The following is a 20,345-nucleotide window of genomic DNA, read 5'->3' on the forward strand; positions in this document are numbered from 1 at the left end:
GCCCTGGCCACCACCATTCTACTTTCTGTCCCAATGAATTTGACTATTCTAGGTATCTCACGTAAGTGGAATCATACAGTACTTGGTTTTTTTTTTCTCCATTCATAAAACTTTTATTCCACTTACATGAATTTAATACACATATTCTTAACAATTATGCTTGTATTGTTCATGAAAATTTTGTAAGACATTAAACAAAGCTAGCCATCATCTCAAGTTATTTCCCTGTTAACTATTTTTACAGCACATACATGTTAGGCAAGCATCAAAAAAAAAAATTCACAAAAGCATAAAACCTAAAAATAAGTTAAATACATCTTTTTTTGTTTTGTTTTGTTTTAGTGCTATGCTTGTTGATACACACGAAGTAATGAATATCAAGCAATTCATTTTTATTGCATCTTTACTTTTACATTTGTTCTTAGGTTGCCTAAAGCATTTTAAATACAAATAAAATGAGTGTAGCAAAAATAATGAAAGCTAACAGAAGATAACTTTACAAATAATGGAATGTGAACTGTTTCTGTCCTGATCCAGAGTAAAATGGGTCACAGCTTTGTCTAAAGGAACGCTTCCACAGCGGTAGTCAAAGGTGTGCACATTGAGATTGAGTATTCCCCAGATACACATGGTTTAACATGTGATATCCATGGGGTGTCTGTTTCTACCACAGCCTTGTAAGTGCCCCAAACCTTAAGGCACCCACAGTTACTACTCCTGTGACTGGAACCAGTGATCCTTTTTATTCCCCACCAGGACAAACCAATATATAGGCAGTTTTCTTTGCTTTGACATGGAAGCAGTTTTAACACTGGCCCTTATGAAGCCACAATGTACCCAAAGTACTATGCCAAACATTTATAACTGGCATAATGGCCAGGTGCGGCGGCTCACGCCTGTAATCCCAGCACTTTGGGAGGCCGAGGCAGGTGGATCACAAGGTCAGGAGGTCAAGACCATCCTGGCTAACGGTGAAACCCCATCTCTACTAAAAATCCAAAAAAATTACCCGGGCATGGTGGCAGGTGCCTGTAGTCCCAGCTACTTGGGAGGCTGAGGCAGGAGAATGGCGTAAACCCAGGAGGCACAGGTTGCAGTGAGCTGAGATCATACCTCACTGTACTCCAGCCTGGGCGACAGAGCGAGACTCCGTCTCAAAAAAAAAAAATGTATACACACACACACACACACACACACACACACACATATCTAATACAGGATAAAAGACATCTAGACAGATTGTATGCTACGCACCTGGTGGTAGCCTGGGGAATAGGCACTGTGCCTAGAGTCTTGTTCCTGATGACCTGTAACCTCAGGTGTGGTCCTGTACTCTGAACTATCATTTCTTCATCCTCACCTGGGAGGTATGACCCCTACTTAGGTGAGCTAGTGGGCTGCCTGTCTCAGTGGGTGCAGGTAAGGTCATTGTAGTTCTGCTCTAGTGATGTGGCTGGGAAACTTTAACTCAGAAACACTGTATTTAGCACAGGTTGAAAGCTCTGAGACTCAGAGCAGATGAGTCTGCTGAGTGGAGCTATTTTCAAGAAGCAGAAATGGCCGGGTGCAGTGGTTCACACCTGTAATCCCAGCACTGGGAGGCTGAGGCAGGAGAATTGCTTGAACCCAGAAGTTTGAGACGAGCCCAAGCAACATGGCAAGACCCCATCTCTACAAAAAATTTAAAAATTAGCTGGGCGTGGTTGCACGTACTTATAGTGTAAGCTACTTGGGAGGCTGAGGTGGGAGGATCATTGAACCTTGATGGTCAAGGCTTCAGTGAGCTCTATTCATGCCACACGCCACTGCACTCCAGCTTGGGCGACAAAGCAAGACCCTGTATCAAAAAAACCCAAAAAAACCCCACCAGATTACCTGAAAGGGGTGTGATAGGTAAGAATGAGAAAGTAGGCTGGGCATGGTGGCTCACATCTGCAATCCCAGCACTTTAGGAGGTTGAAGCAGGAGGATCACCCGAGGTCAGGAGTTCGAGACCAGCCTGGCCAACATGGTGAAACCCTGTCTCTACTAAAAATACAAAAGTTAGTTGGGCATGGTGGCGCACGCCTGTAGTCCCAGCTACTCAGGAGGCTGAGGCAGGAGAATCCCTTAAACTCAGGAGGCAGAGGTTGCAATGAGCTGAGATCATGCCACTGCACTCCAGCCTGGGCGACAGAGCGAGACTCCATGTCAAATAATAATAAAAACAAAGAATGAGAAAGTAATCTTCCCTTTATCCTGGCAGTTGTCAGCTGGGACTGACAAGGTGAAGCTTCATGTGTAAGGAGGAGCGTGATGGGAGAAAAGCAGTGAAACATGCCCTGTGTGGGAAACACTGGGGTCATTTAGACTGAGAAAGACGCTTTGAGGGTGGTGAGTCGGTGTTTCAGGTAGGCCTGAGTTAAACTTTGGAGACTGTCTGACTGTCTCAGACAGTCTCTATAAGTGATGCTGAGGGTGGCTGTATGATTCAAGGGGCAGACAGTACGTAGTGAGCCTCTTGCAGATTAATCTGAAATGATGAACCAGGGGTATGTCACAGCTTTGGGCCTGGGGGTGTTTATTCATTTTAATAAACAGTGCCTACTCTGTGTCTCAGCACTGTCTGGGCACTGGCAGCATTGCAGTGAATAGGGCTTTGGCCTTCCAGGCTGGTATCTGCATTGTGAAAGTAATTCAGGTCGGATATTGGTGGCTTTGCTGACAGCTGTTACTTCCTTCTAGGACGAGCAATGGGAAGAGCACCGTGATCAATGCCATGCTCTGGGACAAAGTTCTGCCCTCTGGGATTGGCCACACCACCAATTGCTTCCTGCGGGTAGAGGGCACAGATGGCCATGAGGCCTTTCTCCTTACCGAGGGCTCAGAGGAAAAGAGGAGCGCCAAGGTGAGGGTGCCAGGCTGGCTGTCAGCCCTGTGCCTGCTGGCGGAGCAAGTCCTCCATTGTGACATGGCTGACCTCACCTCTAGGGAGAGGGCAGCACTGCCCTGTGGAGGTGAATGGGAGACCCTATTTTAGATAAGCTTTTTGAAGGATGTGAGAGCTTCTGGGGGCTGGTGGGGGCGGTTTTCAGAAATGTGGATCACCAAGAATGAGGACCCTGCTGTTCCTCATACAGCTCTGAGCGGCCACTGGCCTCTCTTCACTCGTTAAGGAAGACAGTATGTACTGTGTTCTTCCTTGGGGTATTGCCAGAGAGGGATTCCTGCATTTGCTCTGTGTCTCTGACCTATCATTCAGGGGCCGACACTCTTGAGTTTTCTGAGAGGCAGCTGCATTCTTGTTTGGGGCCAGATGCTCAATTTGCTTCATAAAGGATCAATCGGCCAGGCACGGTGGCTCACACCTGTAATCCCAGCACTTTGGGAGACCGAGGCGGGTGGATGATTCGAGGTCAGGAGATCAAGACCAGCCTGGTCAACATGGTGAAACGCTGTCTCTACTAAAAATACAAAAATTAGCTGGGCATGGTGGCAGGTGCCTGTAATCCCAGCTAGTCGGGAGGCTGAGGCAGGAGGACTGCTTGAACCTGGGAGATGGAGGTTGCGGTGAGCCGAGATCACGCCACTACTCCAGCCTGGGCGACAGAGCGAGACTGTCTCAAAAAAAAAAAGAATCAATGAGTGCAGAACAGACGACTTTAGCGTGATATCCAGGAAAGAAGCTCAAAAGAGCAGTGAAGAAAGTAGGTTCTTAACTGACAGCTCCCAGCTGTTAACTTTTTATATGTGGAAGAAGAAAGGGTAGCAAATGGGCAGCAGTCCCAGCCACTGTGCCGTGATGCAGCGGCACAGGAAATCTGGCTTGGTGTTTCCTCCTCAGCTTCTTTCTTTCCTTCCTCTGCCATCAGACTGTGAACCAGCTGGCTCATGCCCTCCATCAGGACAAGCAGCTCCATGCCGGCAGCCTAGTGAGTGTGATGTGGCCCAACTCTAAGTGCCCACTTCTGAAGGATGACCTCGTTTTGATGGACAGGTAAGAGGGAGGTACCCTCCTAGGAGGTCCAAACTGGGAGGTGCCAGGTTTCCATTTCTGAGTAATCCGGGCCAGAGTCCCTGGGCCCCATCCATGCTCTGCTTAAGTACTACTGCCTTTCAGATGGGCTCAACCAAATCCTCTGGCCTCTTGGCTTTCCTCTAGAGTCTGGTACCTACACCTGTTTACCAGTACCAGATGTCCCAGGGATGGTCTGTAAGAGATAGGAGGGATGCTCAAAAGTTGGGGAGGTTCTCAGCCTCAGCCCAGTGCCATTACGTATACTGGGGGTGGGGAGTTGTGGCGGAGTCAGAGGTGTATTTTATCTCCCTTGAAGAAACACTTTGCCCTGGCTTGGTGGACAGGTTATAACTATACCAAGAAGTACAGTATTGTAGCATTTACCTGGACTCACATCAAGTCACACCTTCACCTTAATTGTATATTGTATGTTGTATATCTTTTTTTTTTTTTTTTTTTTTTTTTAAGATGGAGTCTCACTCTGTCACGCAGGCTGGAGTACAGTGAGTGGCACAGTCTCGGCTCGCTGCAACCTCTGCCTCCCGGGTTCAAGCGATTCTCCTGCCTCAGCCTCCCAAGCAGCTGGGATTACAGGCACCCGCCACCATGCCTGGCTAATTTTTGTATTTTTAATAGAGACGGGGTTTCACCATATTGGCCAGGCTGGTCTCGAACTGCTGACTTCGTGATCCACCTGCCTCGGCCTCCCAGAGTGCTGGGATTACAGGCGTGAGCCATTGCACCTGTCCTGGTATATCATCTTTAAAGTAGAATTACAAGTAATTCTGTTTTTAGCCGGGCGCGGTGGCTCAAGCCTGTAATCCCAGCACTTTGGGAGGCTGAGACGGGTGGATCACAAGGTCAGGAGATCGAGACCATCTGGCTAACACGGTGAAACCCCGTCTCTACTAAAAAATACAAAAAAAAAAGCTAGCCGGGCGAGGTGGCGGGCGCCTGTAGTCCCAGCTACTCGGGAGGCTGAGGCAGGAGAATGGCGTGAACCCGGGAGGCGGAGCTTGCAGTGAGCTGAGATCCGGCCACTGCACTCCAGCCCGGGTGACAGAGCGAGACTCCGTCTCAAAAAAAAAAAAAAAAAAAAAAGTAATTCTGTTTTTATAAAAGCAATAGATGTATTTTTTAAAAACACTCATTTCCGCCACGCGTGGTGGTTCATACCTGTAATCCTAGTGCTTTGGGAGGCTGAGGTGGACAGATCAGGAGGTCAAGTGATTGAGACCGGCCTGACCAACATGGTGGAACCCCATCTCTATAAAAATACAAAAAAGTTAGCTGGGCATGGTGGTGCGTGCCTGTAGTGCTAGCTACTTGGGAGGCTGAGGCAGGAGGATTACTTGAACCTGGGAGGCGAAGGTTGCAGTGAGCTGAGATCTTGCCATTGCACTGCAGCCCGGGCGACAGAGCAAGACTCCATCTCAAAAAACAAAACAAGGCCGGGCGCAGTGGCTCACGCCTGTAATCCCAGCACTTTGGGAGACCGAGGTGGGTGGATCATGAAGTGAGGAGATCAAGACCATCCTGGCTAACATGGTGAAACCCCATCTCTACTAAAAATGCAAAAAATTAGCCTGGTGTGGTGGTGGGTGCCTGTAGTCCCAGCTACTTGGTAGGCTGAAGCAGGAGAATTGTATGAACCTGGGAGGCGGAGCTTGCGGCGAGCCGAGATCACGCTACTGCACTCCAACCTGGGCGACTGAGCAGGACTCCGTCTCAGAAAAAAAAAAAAAAAAAAAAAAAAAAACATAAAACAAAAAAACCAAAACACTCATTTCCAGGCAATCTGGAAGGATAGGAAATGGAAAGTAAAAATCGGATAATGAGGGCCGGGCCTGATTTCCCTCCCCTCGCTGGCTTTCTCCTCCTGCCTCACAAGTCCCAGGTCTGTTCTCAGCAGGAAGAATAGGGCTTCTGCTCTGCCTGATGATTTGGTTTACTCCTGTCACCTTTAGCCCTGGTATTGATGTCACCACAGAGCTGGACAGCTGGATTGACAAGTTTTGTCTGGATGCTGATGTGTTTGTGCTGGTGGCCAACTCAGAGTCCACCCTGATGCAGACGGTAACTCCTCCTCTGCCTTCTCCCAAGCTCCCACACCCCCTGGGCAGGCAGCTGATGGGGCCTTGGCTGTCAGGCTCCTGCTCCACCGAGGTCTTACCCTTTGTCTAGGAAAAGCACTTCTTCCACAAGGTGAGTGAGCGTCTCTCCCGGCCGAACATCTTCATCCTGAACAACCGCTGGGATGCATCCGCCTCAGAGCCTGAGTACATGGAGGAGGTTAGTGCCTCTGTTTGGCAGTTTGGGGAATGCCACCCCGAGGGAGCACTGCCTGCCACTGGGGCCACTTCATGCCCTCCTGGATCTGGTGACTTCCCTGAATTAACTTTATTGCCAAATAATTCTCCAAATACTCTCCTATGGTATCTTCTGGTGGCTGTTCCCCTCTGCCATCCACTTTGCTGGACGCACCCCCTTTTTAAGCCACTCTCCCCTAGGCTTAAAAAGGATCCCTGCAGCATTAGTGCATCTTCAGGACCAGTGCTCAGTTTGGTTTCTGAGGAGTTAGTATGGAACAGGCTCAGCTCTAGGGAGGTCTCTGTGAAAGAGGCTGGAAAGAGGAATGGAGAATACTGATTCTAACTGGTGACTCACAACTCTTAGCTGTTTACTTATTTATTTAGAGACTGGGTTATGAGGCTGCCTAATTTTTGTATTTTTGGTAGAGATGGGGTTTTGCCATGTTGCCCACTCTGGTTTTGAACTCCACGGCTCAAGCGATCCACCCGCCTCAGCCCCCCAAAGTTCTGGGATTACAGGCATGAGCCACCGCTCCTGGCCTCACAACTCTAAATATGTGAAATGAAAGACAAACTGGGCATGGTGGTGCACACCTATAGGCCGAGAGAGGATCCCTTGAGACCAGGAATTTGAAACCACCCTGGGCGACATAGTACAACGCTGTCTCCAAAAAAATAAAGGGTAATAAGATTGATAATATGGGATGATAAAACTTGCAGTTGCAGTCAACAGGCCGGAGTCCAAAATCTTTTTTTTCTTTTTTTTTTTTGAGATGGAGTTTTGCTCGTCACCCAGGCTGGGGTGCAATGGCGCAATCTCGGCTCACTGCAACCTCCGCCTCCTAGGTTCAAGCAATTCTCCTCCCTCAGCCTCCCGAGTAGCTGGGATTACAGGCACCCACCATCACGCCTGGCTAATGTTTGTATTTTTAATAGAAATAGGGATTTCACCATGTTGGCCAGGCTGGTCTCGAACTCCTGACCTTAGATAATCCGCCCGCCTTGGCCTCCCAAAGTGCCGGGATTACAGGCATGAGCCACTGTGCCCAGCCCAGAGTCCAAATTCTGACTGACACTAGGCAGGCAGTGTGACTTTGGCAGATCCCTTGACCCTTCTGGTAAATCCAGTTTCCTCACCAGTGTGATAAATAGACTTGCTGAGAGGATAAAAGCTGTCTAAAACACCTGACGCATGGTAGGTGTCTACAAGAAGCTGTTGTCACATTTTATAGGTAGAACCCCAGGTGTCAGAGCCAGGAGGGATTTTCTAGTGATGCCCACTCTTTCTGTAAACAATGCCCCAGGAGGACACGGCTTGTCAGAGTATAGCTCCCAGATTTAGGTTACTTGACCCCAGGGTTCCTTTCCTTCCAGGGCACAAAAGTGAGGCACTATATAAGCTTAACAAGAGGCAGTCTAGGGCATGTTTAAGCATTTCTGCTTGTATATGCATAAAATATCTTTGGCAGGCTCTACGCCAAGTAACCCCCACACATTGGTCTGGGAAACTTGGTGGTTGGAGAACAGAATAGTGGGAGACATTGCACTGTGTATGTGTTTGTGCCTTTGGCTGTTGAGCCATGTGAATATGTTGCCTATTCTTTTTTTTCTCACTCTGTTGCCCAGGCTGGAGTGCAGTGGTGCTATCTTGGCTCACTGCAACCTCCGTCTCCAAGTTCAAGCGATTCTCCTGCCTCAGCCTTCTGAGTAGCTGGGGTTACAGGCACCCGCCACCATGCGTGGCTGATTTTTTTGTGTTTTTAGTAGAGACAGGGTTTCACCATGTTGGCCAGGCTGGTCTTGAACTCCTGACCTCAATGATCCACCTGCTGTGGCCTCCCAAAGTGCTGGGATTACAGGCGTGAGCCGCCGTGCCCAGCCTCTTATGACCTATTCTTTTAATGAAAGAGGCAGGGTGGGGCTGTGGGGCCACCTGCACCAACTTTGGACACATTTGTTTGGGCTCCAGGTGCGGCGGCAGCACATGGAGCGTTGTACCAGCTTCCTAGTGGATGAGCTGGGTGTGGTGGATCGATCCCAGGCCGGGGACCGCATCTTCTTTGTGTCTGCTAAGGAGGTGCTCAACGCCAGGATTCAGAAAGCCCAGGGCATGCCCGAAGGAGGTAATGATGAGAACAGATGTCCTTCTTTTCCCTGATGTTTGAGACATTTTGTCTCGTGCTGAGTCTGTCAGTAGAAAATCCTTCTGAGAAGGGGCTGCTGAGAAGAGCAGAGTGAGAGGCTCTTGCTCTTCAGCCAGTGGCTTGGTTTCTGGGGATTTCATCCTTTTCCTCTGCCGCCAAGTTGTTTCTGGGCTAATGCAGTACCATTCTCCTAGGGGGCGCTCTCGCAGAAGGCTTTCAAGTGAGGATGTTTGAGTTTCAGAATTTTGAGAGGAGGTTTGAGGTGAGTCCTTTGATTCTGGTATATGGTGATTCTGTGCCTCCCCAGTTCCCACTGGCCGTGTCCCTGGCAGTGAAGGCCAGAGTCTGGCCCTTGGCCGTAGGCCCCTGGTGGCCCCCACCTCCCTCCGTGCCTTTGTGTGTTCCAGGAGTGCATCTCCCAGTCTGCAGTGAAGACCAAGTTTGAGCAGCACACGGTCCGGGCCAAGCAGATTGCAGAGGCGGTTCGACTCATCATGGACTCATTGCATGTGGCAGCTCGGGAGCAGCAGTAAGAGTCCAAGACTGCAGATAGGTGGAGAGGGCTGCCGAGATGAGGTTGTTCCTCCCCTGCCTTGGGCAGTTAGGACACGCCTTGATGGCAGGGCTGAGTCTCTGGGCTCCCACCCAGGGCCCTTTCCCTGGCCACCAGACCATGTTAGAGTCACATAGACAGCCTGGTGAGGAGGGCGGCTGGGTGCTTCATCACCCCACCTGGTCTGTGCAACATGATTCCCTGTGTTGGAGGCCTTGGCCCATGCCCTGCTGAGCTCCACAGCCATTCTCAGAGCCTGAACACATTTTTAAAAACAACATTCCAGCCAGGAGCAGTGGCTCACACCTGTGATCTCAACACTTTGAGAGACCAAGGCAGGAGAACTGCTTGAGGCCAGGAGTTTTGAGTCCAGCCCAGATAATATAGTAAGACCCCATCTCTACAAAAATTTTAAAAATCAGCTGGGTGTGGTGGCCGCACACCTGTAGTTCCAGCTACTTTGGGAGGCTGAGGCAGGAGGATCACTTGAGCCCAGGAGTTCAAGGTTCCAGTGAGCTGTGATTGCACCATTGCACTCTAGTCTGGGCAACAGAGTGAGACCCTGTCACTAAAGAATAATATGAAAACACCTTGCTTCTATCACACAGAATTGACTTTCTCGATTGTTTATTTTATTTATTTATTTATTTTTGAGACGGAGTCTCGCTCTGTCGCCCAGGCTGGAGTGCAGGGGCGCAATCTCGGCTCACTGCAAGCTCCACCTCCCGGATGCACGCCATTCTCCTGCCTCAACCTCCCGAGTAGCTGGGACTACAGGTGCCCACCACTGCGCCCAGCTAATTTTTTGTATTTTTTTAGTAGAGATGGGGTTTCACCGTGTTAGCCAGGATGGTCTGTTGACCTTGTGATCCACCCACCTCGGCCTCCCAAAGTGCTGGGATTACAGGTGTGAGCCACTGTGCCAGGCCTCAATTGTTTATATTAAGTTAAAATTTTAAAAAGTTAAGTTCCCTGTTGATTCTTTTGCACTTGTCCCAGTGTCACTCTGCCCAGAGGCACCATAATCATTAATTTACATTGTTCTATCACCCATTCAAACAGTACTTTCACATAAATGCTGAAGAATATGTCAGGTTTTTACATATTCTTACATCTTTACATATTCTTTTTTTTTTTTTGAGACGGAGTCTCGCTCTGTCGCCCAGGCTGGGGTGCAGTGGCCGGATCTCAGCTCACTGCAAGCTCCGCCTCCCGGGTTTACGCCATTCTCCTGCCTCAGCCTCCTGAGTAGCTGGGACTACAGGCGCCCGCCACCTCGCCTGGCTAGTTTTTTGTATTTTTTAGTAGAGACGGGGTTTCACCGGGTTAGCCAGGATGGTCTCGATCTCCTGAACTTGTGATCCACCCGTCTCGGCCTCCCAAAGTGCTGGGATTACAGGCTTGAGCCACCGCGCCCGGCCAACATCTTTACATATTCTTACGTTTTTACATATTCTTACATATCTGTACGTCTGAAGGTTTTTACATGCTTCAGACGTACAGATGTGGCATCACACTGTCACTGTACCTGGCTTTACTTTCTACTCAACATCGTTTTTCCCTTTATCCTTGTTAGTGTGTGTAGTTTGAGTTTATAAATAGGAACTGCTGTAGTATATTCCGTTGTGAATATGCCTTATTTTCCTATGGAGGGAATTTTAGATTTCTTTTTTGCTATTGGAAATCTTACTGCAGTGGACATGTGTTCACATGTCCCCTTGTGCACCTTTGTAAGAGTCTACCTGGGGTGAATTCCTAGGGGTGTGGCGATTCTGTTTTAGGGTACACGCGTTTCCAGTTTTAGTCAGTTTTACTTGATTGCTCTCCAGAACAGCCGTACGTACCCATTCATTGCATGACCAGTACTGTCCCTAGGCCTTCCATTTCCTCAGCTCTCACCAGAACTTCAGGCCTGGTCATTTTTGCCAGGCCTTGGTAGAAAATTGTGCCTTTAAAAATTTCATTTCCGGCTGGGCATGGTGGCTCACGCCTGTAATCCCAACACTGTGGGAGGCCAAGGCGGATGGATCACCTGAGGTCAGGAGTTCAAGACCAGCCTGACCAACATGGAGAAACCCTGTCTCTGCTAAAATTACAAAATTAGCTGGATGTGGTGACACATGCCTGTAATCCCAGCTACTCGGGAGGCTGAAGCAGGAGAATTGCTTGAACCCGGGAGGTGGAGGTTGCAGTGAGCGGAGATCGCGCCGTTGCACTCCAGCCTGGGCAACAAGAGTGAAACTCCCATCTCAAAAAAAAAAAAAAAAAAAAAATTCATTTCCATGATTACTAGTGAGGTTGAGCTTTTTTCCCTATATTAATTGGCAGAATTTGTTTAAACCACCTTACAACGCCCTCCCTGCTCTGTCCCCACCGCCTGTCCCACGTGGAAGACTGAGGAGTGCATGGTTGGCTGCAGGGCTCCCTTCCTACCTGGGAAGGGGCAAGCTTATGCCCCTGGGTGCGTGTGTGCAGGCCTGCCAGGCAAGAGAGCGGGCGGGGCGGCCTGGGCTTTCTGGCATCCCCTCTTGCTCCTCTGCTCAGCCAGACAGGAACATGGATTTCTCACCAGTACTCTGCTTTCAGGGTTTACTGCGAGGAAATGCGTGAAGAGCGGCAAGACCGACTGAAATTTATTGACAAACAGCTGGAGCTCTTGGCTCAAGACTATAAGCTTCGAATTAAGCAGATTACGGAGGAAGTGGAGAGGCAGGTGAGAAATGAGGAGGACGCATTCTGGGGAGATTTGGACTCCCGAGTAGAGTCCAGAAGAAAGCAGACCTCCTCTTAGGGACTTCTCAGCCTTCCAGAAGGAAGTTGTGGCCCTGCTTCAAGAATACAGAGCTGCCCTTTGGGTTCCATTGTTGGGTTGTGTGATGCTGGGCATGTTCCCCTTCCTCTGGACCTCCACAGATCACGTGAGTGTTTGATCAGCGAGTTTCCCAGACCCTCTCACCTCAGAGGCTTTAACTCCATAGAGCAGCTGAGGAGGCTGCTGGTTTGAGAGGAAAGATATGCCGTCTGCTGGGATCTCTCCTGGTGCTGCAGGACTGAACTTTGGTCTTCCTTGATACTTGACAGTGTGCTTCCTTTTGCCGTAGGTGTCAACTGCGATGGCCGAGGAGATCAGGCGCCTCTCTGTGCTGGTGGATGATTACCAGATGGACTTCCACCCTTCTCCAGTAGTCCTCAAGGTTTATAAGAATGTGAGTCATGGAGCAACAGGTCCTCTTGGCAGGAGGCCCCCAAAAGTGATTCAGCCCCTGCTGGTCTGGGTCAGGGCCCCCCAGCAGTGAAAGTGGAAGCCACAGAGACGAGGCCCAGGCTTCCGTCAGCCTTTTGGGGTCACCTGGTGGATGTGGCCTGAAGGGAATTTTGATGGACCTGCTGCTTCTCTTAACCTCCCTCTTCTGGTGGCAGGAACTGCACCGCCACATAGAGGAAGGACTGGGCCGAAACATGTCAGACCGCTGCTCCACGGCCATCACCAACTCCCTGCAGACCATGCAACAGGACATGATAGGTCAGTGCCCATAGGGAACTGGGGAGCTGTGGCCTGGGCTGCCCGATGATCAGATACAGAGGCCAAGCTAAAGAAATCAGGACTTTCCTTATCTGTCACTTTTCATGATGATTCAACTCAATACCTTCAGGTTCTGGGTAGATGTTGTGAACTCATTCTTGTTTGGTTTTTGAGACAGTCTCATTCTGTAACCCAGGCTGGAGTGCAGCGGCATGATCTTGACTCACTGCAGCCTCCGCCACCTAGGTTCAAGCGATTCTTCTGCTTCAGCCTCCCAAGTAGCTGGGACTACAGGCATGACCACCACGCCTGGCTAATTGTTTTGTATTTTTAGTAGAAATGGGGTTTTGCCATGTTGGCCAGGCTGGTCTCAAATTCCTGACCTCAAGTGATCTATCTACCTTGGACTCCCAAAGTGCTGGGATTACAGGCATGAGCCACCGGGCCTGGCCTTGTGAACTCATTCTGTACACAGGGTTGGGGAGCCCATCTTGTGCTACTACATAGGTCTATCCTAGGCTGAGAATTGGGCCTGCTCCTGTAAGTCCATGTGAGGCAGAAGTGTTAGCAGTATGGCATCTGGGTCCACACTTGCCTGGGGGAGCTGGCCTCAAGTGAGGCGTGCTCAGTCTCATGGGCCAACTTGACCAGGGTGTGCTTCCCAGGCAGAGCTATTCAGCATGCCTGGCAGTAGCTGGTGGAGCCGTCTCCAAGGCTTGGTGCTGCTGTGGCGCAGGGCTGAGCTGATGAGCTTTTCCTCCATTTCTCCCCCGATAGATGGTTTGAAACCCCTCCTTCCCGTGTCTGTGCGGAGTCAGATAGACATGCTGGTCCCGCGCCAGTGCTTCTCCCTCAACTACGACCTGAACTGTGACAAGCTGTGTGCTGACTTTCAGGAAGACATTGAGTTCCATTTCTCTCTCGGATGGACCATGCTGGTGAACAGGTTCCTGGGCCCCAAGAACAGCCGTCGGGCCTTGATGGGCTACAATGACCAGGCAAGCAAAGCTTCTCACCTCAGGGGCATCGTGGGGGGTCAGTCTGTACCCCGCCTCCAGACACAGGAACCATTCTGAAACGGGGTAAAGGTCAGCAGCTGTGGTGGTGTGCCCCACCACACAGTACACCACAGTCAGAATTTCTGCTGCTGATTGAGCTGATCTGTTCTAAGCAGTGATATTTGTGAAATGACAGATGCTAGTATTTTTCTCTAATACATATTAAAGTAACTATTAAAAATAGATGACTTTAAAAATAACCACCTACATACAACTATTTTAAAGTTCAGATTTTAAAAACATTCATCTCTAAACCACTTGAGTTGTCACACGTACTGCCCTCTGTACACATCCCACGCTCGGGGAAGCTGCCAGGCGGGCCAGGATGACTCCTGCTCACGTTGTGCACATCCTGTGGTGTTCACCTGAGGGTCTCCTCTGCTACATCCGAAGCTAGTTGTCCTCTTTTTGCCTTTTGGAAATTGAAGAGCCACTCTATGTCCCTGTTCCCCAGACTAGGGCGACACTGAGGGTTCACGTGAATGAAAGACTCACCACGTCCCTGTCACCCCTCTCATCTTTCTCTCCTCAGGTTCAGCGTCCTATCCCTCTGACGCCAGCCAACCCCAGCATGCCCCCGCTGCCACAGGGCTCGCTCACCCAGGAGGAGTTCATGGTTTCTATGGTTACCGGCCTGGCCTCCCTGACATCCAGGACCTCCATGGGCATTCTTGTTGTTGGAGGAGTGGTCAGTGACCAGTTCAGCTTGGGAAGGTGGGGGTGGAGGGCAGGTGGGTGGGGCCTGAGGGCTAGGTTCTTGTGGTGGCCCCTGCATTGGGCCACACTCTACAGTCCACTGTATACTTTCTCCTCTCAGTGACTCTTCACTGTGATGGCATGGGGAGCGCTTACTCCCTCACCAAGTTTCCCTCACTTCCCGCTGGAGATGGTCCCAGCCTTTCTGGCCTCAGTGGGATCAAAGGAGACATAGAAAGAGGAACTTAAGAGTAGAAACATGAGGGCTCGTTGGCTGAGGCCCTTCGGACAGCCCTGGTAGTGACGGACCCTAAAGGAGGGTGGGCCACGGAGAGGCTGTCCTCCAGGCTGACTGTGTGCTCTGCAGGTGTGGAAGGCAGTGGGCTGGCGGCTCATTGCCCTCTCCTTTGGGCTCTATGGCCTCCTCTACGTCTATGAGCGTCTGACCTGGACCACCAAGGCCAAGGAGAGGGCCTTCAAGCGCCAGTTTGTGGAGCATGCCAGTGAGAAGCTGCAGCTTGTCATCAGCTATACTGGCTCCAACTGCAGCCACCAAGTCCAGCAGTGAGTGGCCCCATCGGACCCCAGCAGGAGACTGCCTTTAGGCAGGGTCAGCCCCCTCTCCCTTCCCCATCTCTCTTCCAACCTGGCCTGGAAGCCACTGGGTCCTGAGCATCATAGATCCGGGGCCTTCAGGTGTGCAGGGCCAGCTTTGAGGCCAGTGATGGGGAGAGGGGTCTCCCAGGGACACTTTGTGTCTTGGGCTGGGACTGGGTAGGCCTCTGGGCCCCTTGGTGAGGAAGAAATGGGAAGGCAAGAGATAGTCCTAGTAGGAGTTTTAGAAGTTGCCTTGAAGACCTTGGGCTGTGGATGTAGCTTTGAAGTTTTGAACCCAGCCTGATCTTCATGCACATCTTAAGTCAGGTGGGAATCTATTGCTTAATCTGGGGTGGTCTGGACGAATATCCTCGCTTCCTTTTTTTTTTTTTTTTTTTTTTTTTTTTTGAGATGGAGTCTTGCTCAGTCACCCAGGCTGGAGTGCGGTGGCGCGATCTCGGCTCACTGCAAGCTCCGCCTCCTGGGTTCTCGCCATTCTCCTGCCTCTACAGGTGCCCGCCACTATGCCCGGCTAGGTTTTTTTTGTATTTTTAGTAGATACGGGGTTTCACCGTGTTAGACAGGATGGTCTTGATCTCCCGACCTCGTGATCCGCCTGTCTCGGCCTCCCAAAGTGCTGGGATTACAGGCTTGAGCCACCGCGCCCGGCCCTTGCTTCCTTTTTTTGGTTGTGTGTGGCAGACCCTTTGCTCTAGACATTTTGCATCTAATTTATGTATTTCTCTGATTCTTTGAGGTAGATGTTGTCTTATAGGCATCTCCTTTTTCAAATTGAAGAAACTGAGATTTGAAAAACAGTCACATGTTCCCTGCTACTCGGCTAATGAGCAGCAGAGTCAGGATCTCTGCGTGCTGTTGCTTCTCAGGCCATGGTGATGCCAAGTGTGTTTGGTTGTTATGATTATTCACAGTCTCAGCAGGATGTAGGAGATTCTGCCAAACCAGGGCTGGCTCAGGGCAGAGCTGCTGGCAGGGATATCGACGGGGCCAGCTGCTTCCCACTCTGGGTGGATTAAGCCACCAGTGGCATCTTGCTCCACACACCCCAACTGATCCCTTCTCTGTCCTCCCCAGGGAACTGTCTGGGACCTTTGCTCATCTGTGCCAGCAAGTTGACGTCACCCGAGAGAACCTGGAGCAGGAAATTGCTGCCATGAACAAGAAAATTGAGGTTCTTGACTCACTTCAGAGCAAAGCAAAGTTGCTCAGGTGAGGCTGACCTGGGTGGCCAAAGGAGGGTTCCAGGGTGCAGCACAGGCGCACTGGGGCTCAGCTGCTGGGCTTGTGTCTTGGGTGTGGCTTGTGTCTTGGGTGGGGATTTAATTTATTCATGTTAGATGTGTACCACGGGCCAGGCACAGTGGCCAACACCTGTAATCCCAGCACTTTGGGAGGCCGAGGCAGGTAGATCACCGAAGGTCAGGAGTTTGAGACCAGCCTGGCCAACATGGTGAAACCCTGTGTCTACTAAAAATGCAGAAATTAGCTGGGCGTGGTGGCGTGCGCCTGTAATCCCAGCCACTTGGGAGGCTGAGGCAGGAGAATGGCTTGAACCCAGGAGGCGGAGGTTGCAGTGAGCAGAGATCGCGCTATTGCACTCTAGCCTGGGCGACAAGAGCAAAACTCTGTCTCAAAAAAAAAAAAAAATGATGTGTACCACGTACCTCATGGGTGCCAGATGGTGCTGGTGCTGGAGGTTCAACAAGACACAGCGTCACTGCCTTCAAGGCACTTGCAGCTGAAGGCATGGTGGCATCACAGTACTGCGAGACTGCAGTTCACAGCGCCCTGTGCCGAACCGCAGGGCCTACAGTGCTTTACATGTGCTGTTTCACTCAGTCTTCCCTATCCCTCCATTTTCTATGTAGAAAAATTGGGGAACTTGTCTGGCATCTCAGAAAATGGCCAGGCTAGGAGGGGAGCCCAGGTGTACTTGGCTCCAGCAGCCCTTGCACTCTGATTTCCTTACACCTGCCGCTCTTTGGACCCATGAAGAGGGCATAGCCCCCCGTTTGTCCACAGAGAAGCTGGTTACTTGGCTGGGGACTCGCAGAACTGGGATTGGAACTCAGATCTCCAGGGAGTCTCTGTGGAGCTTTCATTAACAGTTTGCTGGAAAGAGCATCAGTCTGATGAATCTGGAGTCCTGGGTTCTCTCCAGCCACTCATGTTTGGCTCAAGCTCTTAACTCTGCTATGTCTCATTATTTTCATCTGTAAAATGGGAGTAAGATTTCATGACACAGCTGCACGACTGAATGTAAAAGTGCCCTGCAAAAATCCTTGGCCTGCCCGGCTCGTGATAGCATCAGCACACGGGGACCCTGCAGAAGTCCTCGGCCTGCCCAGCCCGTGATAACATCAGCACATGGGGACCCTCCACTTCCTGCCCTCACCCCTGACGTCAGAGCCTGCAGGGTGGCAGAGCCAGAGGGGAGATGCATCAGAGGGTGTCAGCTCCAACCGTCACCAGATCAGTGGGCTTTCCCTGCCCTCGACTGTGCGGATGTGCCCCCCCCGTCCCACCCCCACCTGGGGACAGCTGCTTCCTAGGGACACACTGCTTACCCTCTGGGGACTCAAAAAGGGGGAATGTGGTGGGGGGGGAACTGCTGCTTGTCAGCCACAGTGACATGGTTGAACCTGGAAAGGGTCTCCTGTCAGCACCTCAACCCCTTCCTTGGCAGGCAGGGAAACTGAGTTCCTGACAGCTCAGGGACTTGCACATGGTCCTGGTGAAGCAAACACAGGTCTTGAGAATCAGAAAAGCCTGACTTGCAGCTCCCTGGCTTATTAACCATGTGGCCTTGGGAAGTTATTTAACCCCTCTGGGCCTCCTTGTCCCCATCTGTGAAACAGGAATAAATACGATTGTTGGAGGATTACGTAAGGGTGTGTGTCAAGTGTCCTTAGGATGGTGCCTGGTAGGTAGTCCTAATACTGCCTGTCATCAGCTGTCATGGTTACTAAAGAAACATTTCTTTGCAGGAATAAAGCGGGTTGGTTGGACAGTGAGCTCAACATGTTCACACACCAGTACCTGCAGCCCAGCAGATAGTGGGCACCTGAGGCGGAGCCTGCGTGGAGAGGGGCGGTGCTGCCAGCCCTGAGTGCTGTGTGGGCTCCCCCAGGGGCACATGTGGCTCCTGCCCCCGGCCACCGCCAAGAGAATGAAGCACCCAGTCTCGTACCATTTTGAGCCCTCCAGCACTAGTTATTTTTCCCCTCCTTTGCCTGCTGTTGCAGGAAGATCTGGCTCATACCCCTAAAGGACACTTTCAACGACAGCTATGGACAGCTTGGTACCAAGGAGTTAAGTTGAAGCTTTTTCCAGCTCTCTTGGGTTCATCTGAGTGCTTGATAAGGCCTTGGGATCTCAGCATTGCACAATGCCTCATGAAAGCCTTTGAGGGTATCACGCAGACACCCCCACCTTTCTCCAGCCTGTGCGCACCTGCCCTCCTTGCAGCCCAGCACACCTACAGGTGTAAGGGATGATTGGAGTTTCTTCCCAGAGAGTCTGTCCCAGAAGGACTGTGGCTTGTGTGTGTTTATTCTCACCTGTTGGCTCAGTGCTTTATCCCATTTACAGAGCCTCTCAGACACGTCTTGGTGTTGAGGCTCAGTTACCACTGGGCTTAGGCTGAGGCGGGCCCTGTGCTGCAGCCGAGGCAGCTGGAGGAGTGGGAGTAGCTAAGAGGAGAGGGCTGTTGGATATATGAGGAGATGGCAGAGCAAGTGGCGATCACTGGGACAAGGAGGGACTTGCCTCTCTTCTCATTATTGTGCCCCCTGCTTTAGTGTCAGTCCTGGACTTGTGCAGGCCTGTTTTGTGTAGATGTGTTTTGGAAGATGGCTTGGTCTAGGTGGTTGAAGGATGTAGTAGAAGGAAGGATGGTGGAAGGTGGGGACCTTGGTAGCTGGCTAAGGAGCGTGGGCTCCACACAAGACAGCTGGAGAATGGGCCGTCCATTTGACCTCGTTCTCAAGGGGCTCATGGGTCTGAGAGCCCCCACCCACTAGGCTTGATTGCATCCCTGTTGTGTCCTTTAAGAGACATGTTTCTTAACCCCCCAACCTTGCCCCAAGTGCCCTGGACTAAATTTCCTGCGCCAGTGACTGCAGTTGGCCAAGGGACAATGCGGAAAATCCAGTGCCCATCCTTCCACCCTCCCTGATCCCCAGAAACTTGGACTGACCCCCTTATCCTTATGCTGATGTTGAGTTTTGGGATTGTTGCTGGTTGAAGTGGGGGCAGATGCCTGTCACCAAGGTGTTGACTGTGTGAGAAAAACAGTTTGGGTGACAAATCCTGTGTGGCACAAGTTGGATCGCTTCCTAGAAATAAGCAACACCTCTCCCGAAAAGCAGCCCACAGGGCAGGGGCCCCGCAGCCCAGCCATCACTCATCTTTGAGGAAATTAGTTGGTGGCCTCTGTGCACTGGTTGGTGGCCACATCACAGGTGATATCCTGTTCACATACCTGCTTGTACTTAAAACCCTCAGTCTGTCCTGTTGTGTGGGGCAAAGTGATGGACTCTGCCAGGTGGACGTGCTGTGGGTGGGTGTTCCCGGTGTGTGCTGGGCCTGAATGGATAGGGGCCACTTCACAGCATGTCAGGGAAAATCAGTGTCACACAATTCCAATGGATTTTATGCTCTTTTTGGGAGAAAAAAAAAAAAAAATTCTTTAGCATAAACATGAATTTTTTTTCAATGTAGCCCCTGGGGAATGAATGAAATTTTGAGCTTCTTCAATAAGTAAAATTAAATTAAGACCACTGAGGGGAGACCCTTTCTGAAAGAAGTCTGGCCAAAAGCACTTGTAATGCTGCTGACATTGTTCTGTTTTTACGTTCATTTGTTGGAGCGCAAGACGTGCTGACACAGTGAGTTTTCTCTGATGTATTTAAGGTGATATATTTGCCTGAGTTACTCCTGTATCATTCTCATAATATTGGAAACTAAAATAAAACCTAGTTGGAAATCCTTTGTGAGATCTCCATCTTTTCGGGTTCTTGTACAAACTCCTCTTTGACATGGCCAGCTGTGTTCTGAAGTGACCACAACTATAGTTCCTACTATAATGTGGTTCCTTATTCTCGGAAGGAATTTGATACTCTCAAAACAACAAATGGTGTAACTGATCTTTAAGGATCAGGAAATCGAGACTGATTTCTTTATAGATTTCTCTGTAACTCCAGACCATTTTTTCACTTAAAAAGTAAATGACTCACTGTTCCATCCTGCTTTGCCTTCTGAGAATTTGGTTGCGACCATTCTTTTTTTTTCTTTGAAATGGAGTCACGCTCTGCCGCCCAGGCTGGAGTGCTGGAGTGCGGTGGCATGATCTCAGCTCACTGCAATCTCCACCTCCTGGGTTCAGGCATTCTCTGCCTCAGCCTCCCGAGTGGCTGGGATTACAGGCACCCGGCTTGACCACC

General features: G+C 50.5%; 2 protein-coding genes across 7 annotated transcripts in view; one reads left to right on the forward strand and one right to left on the reverse strand.

Moving 5' to 3' along the window:
- MFN2 (mitofusin 2) overlaps positions 1 to 19,891 on the forward strand; it is a 32,411-nt gene extending 12,520 nt beyond the window's left edge. For all 6 annotated transcript variants that reach the window (XM_050788264.1, XM_050788284.1, XM_050788271.1 and 3 more), the window contains 15 exons: positions 2,725 to 2,887; positions 3,852 to 3,976; positions 5,965 to 6,073; positions 6,182 to 6,289; positions 8,279 to 8,432; positions 8,648 to 8,715; positions 8,861 to 8,982; positions 11,593 to 11,719; positions 12,108 to 12,212; positions 12,427 to 12,529; positions 13,307 to 13,527; positions 14,120 to 14,275; positions 14,651 to 14,847; positions 15,976 to 16,110; positions 17,889 to 19,891. In XM_050788264.1, coding sequence (XP_050644221.1) covers positions 2,725 to 2,887; positions 3,852 to 3,976; positions 5,965 to 6,073; positions 6,182 to 6,289; positions 8,279 to 8,432; positions 8,648 to 8,715; positions 8,861 to 8,982; positions 11,593 to 11,719; positions 12,108 to 12,212; positions 12,427 to 12,529; positions 13,307 to 13,527; positions 14,120 to 14,275; positions 14,651 to 14,847; positions 15,976 to 16,110; positions 17,889 to 17,958 — 1,963 coding nt within the window. In that variant the 3' untranslated portion in view covers positions 17,959 to 19,891. The remainder of the gene's footprint in view (positions 1 to 2,724; positions 2,888 to 3,851; positions 3,977 to 5,964; positions 6,074 to 6,181; positions 6,290 to 8,278; positions 8,433 to 8,647; positions 8,716 to 8,860; positions 8,983 to 11,592; positions 11,720 to 12,107; positions 12,213 to 12,426; positions 12,530 to 13,306; positions 13,528 to 14,119; positions 14,276 to 14,650; positions 14,848 to 15,975; positions 16,111 to 17,888) is intronic.
- The window catches only part of MAD2L2 (mitotic arrest deficient 2 like 2), a 407,166-nt gene that overhangs the window by 332,310 nt on the left and 54,511 nt on the right, over positions 1 to 20,345 (reverse strand). The window lies entirely within an intron of this gene.

Source organism: Macaca thibetana, chromosome 1 (genome assembly GCF_024542745.1).
Source record: "Macaca thibetana thibetana isolate TM-01 chromosome 1, ASM2454274v1, whole genome shotgun sequence".
In the NCBI taxonomy this organism is placed as follows: Eukaryota; Metazoa; Chordata; class Mammalia; order Primates; family Cercopithecidae; genus Macaca; species Macaca thibetana.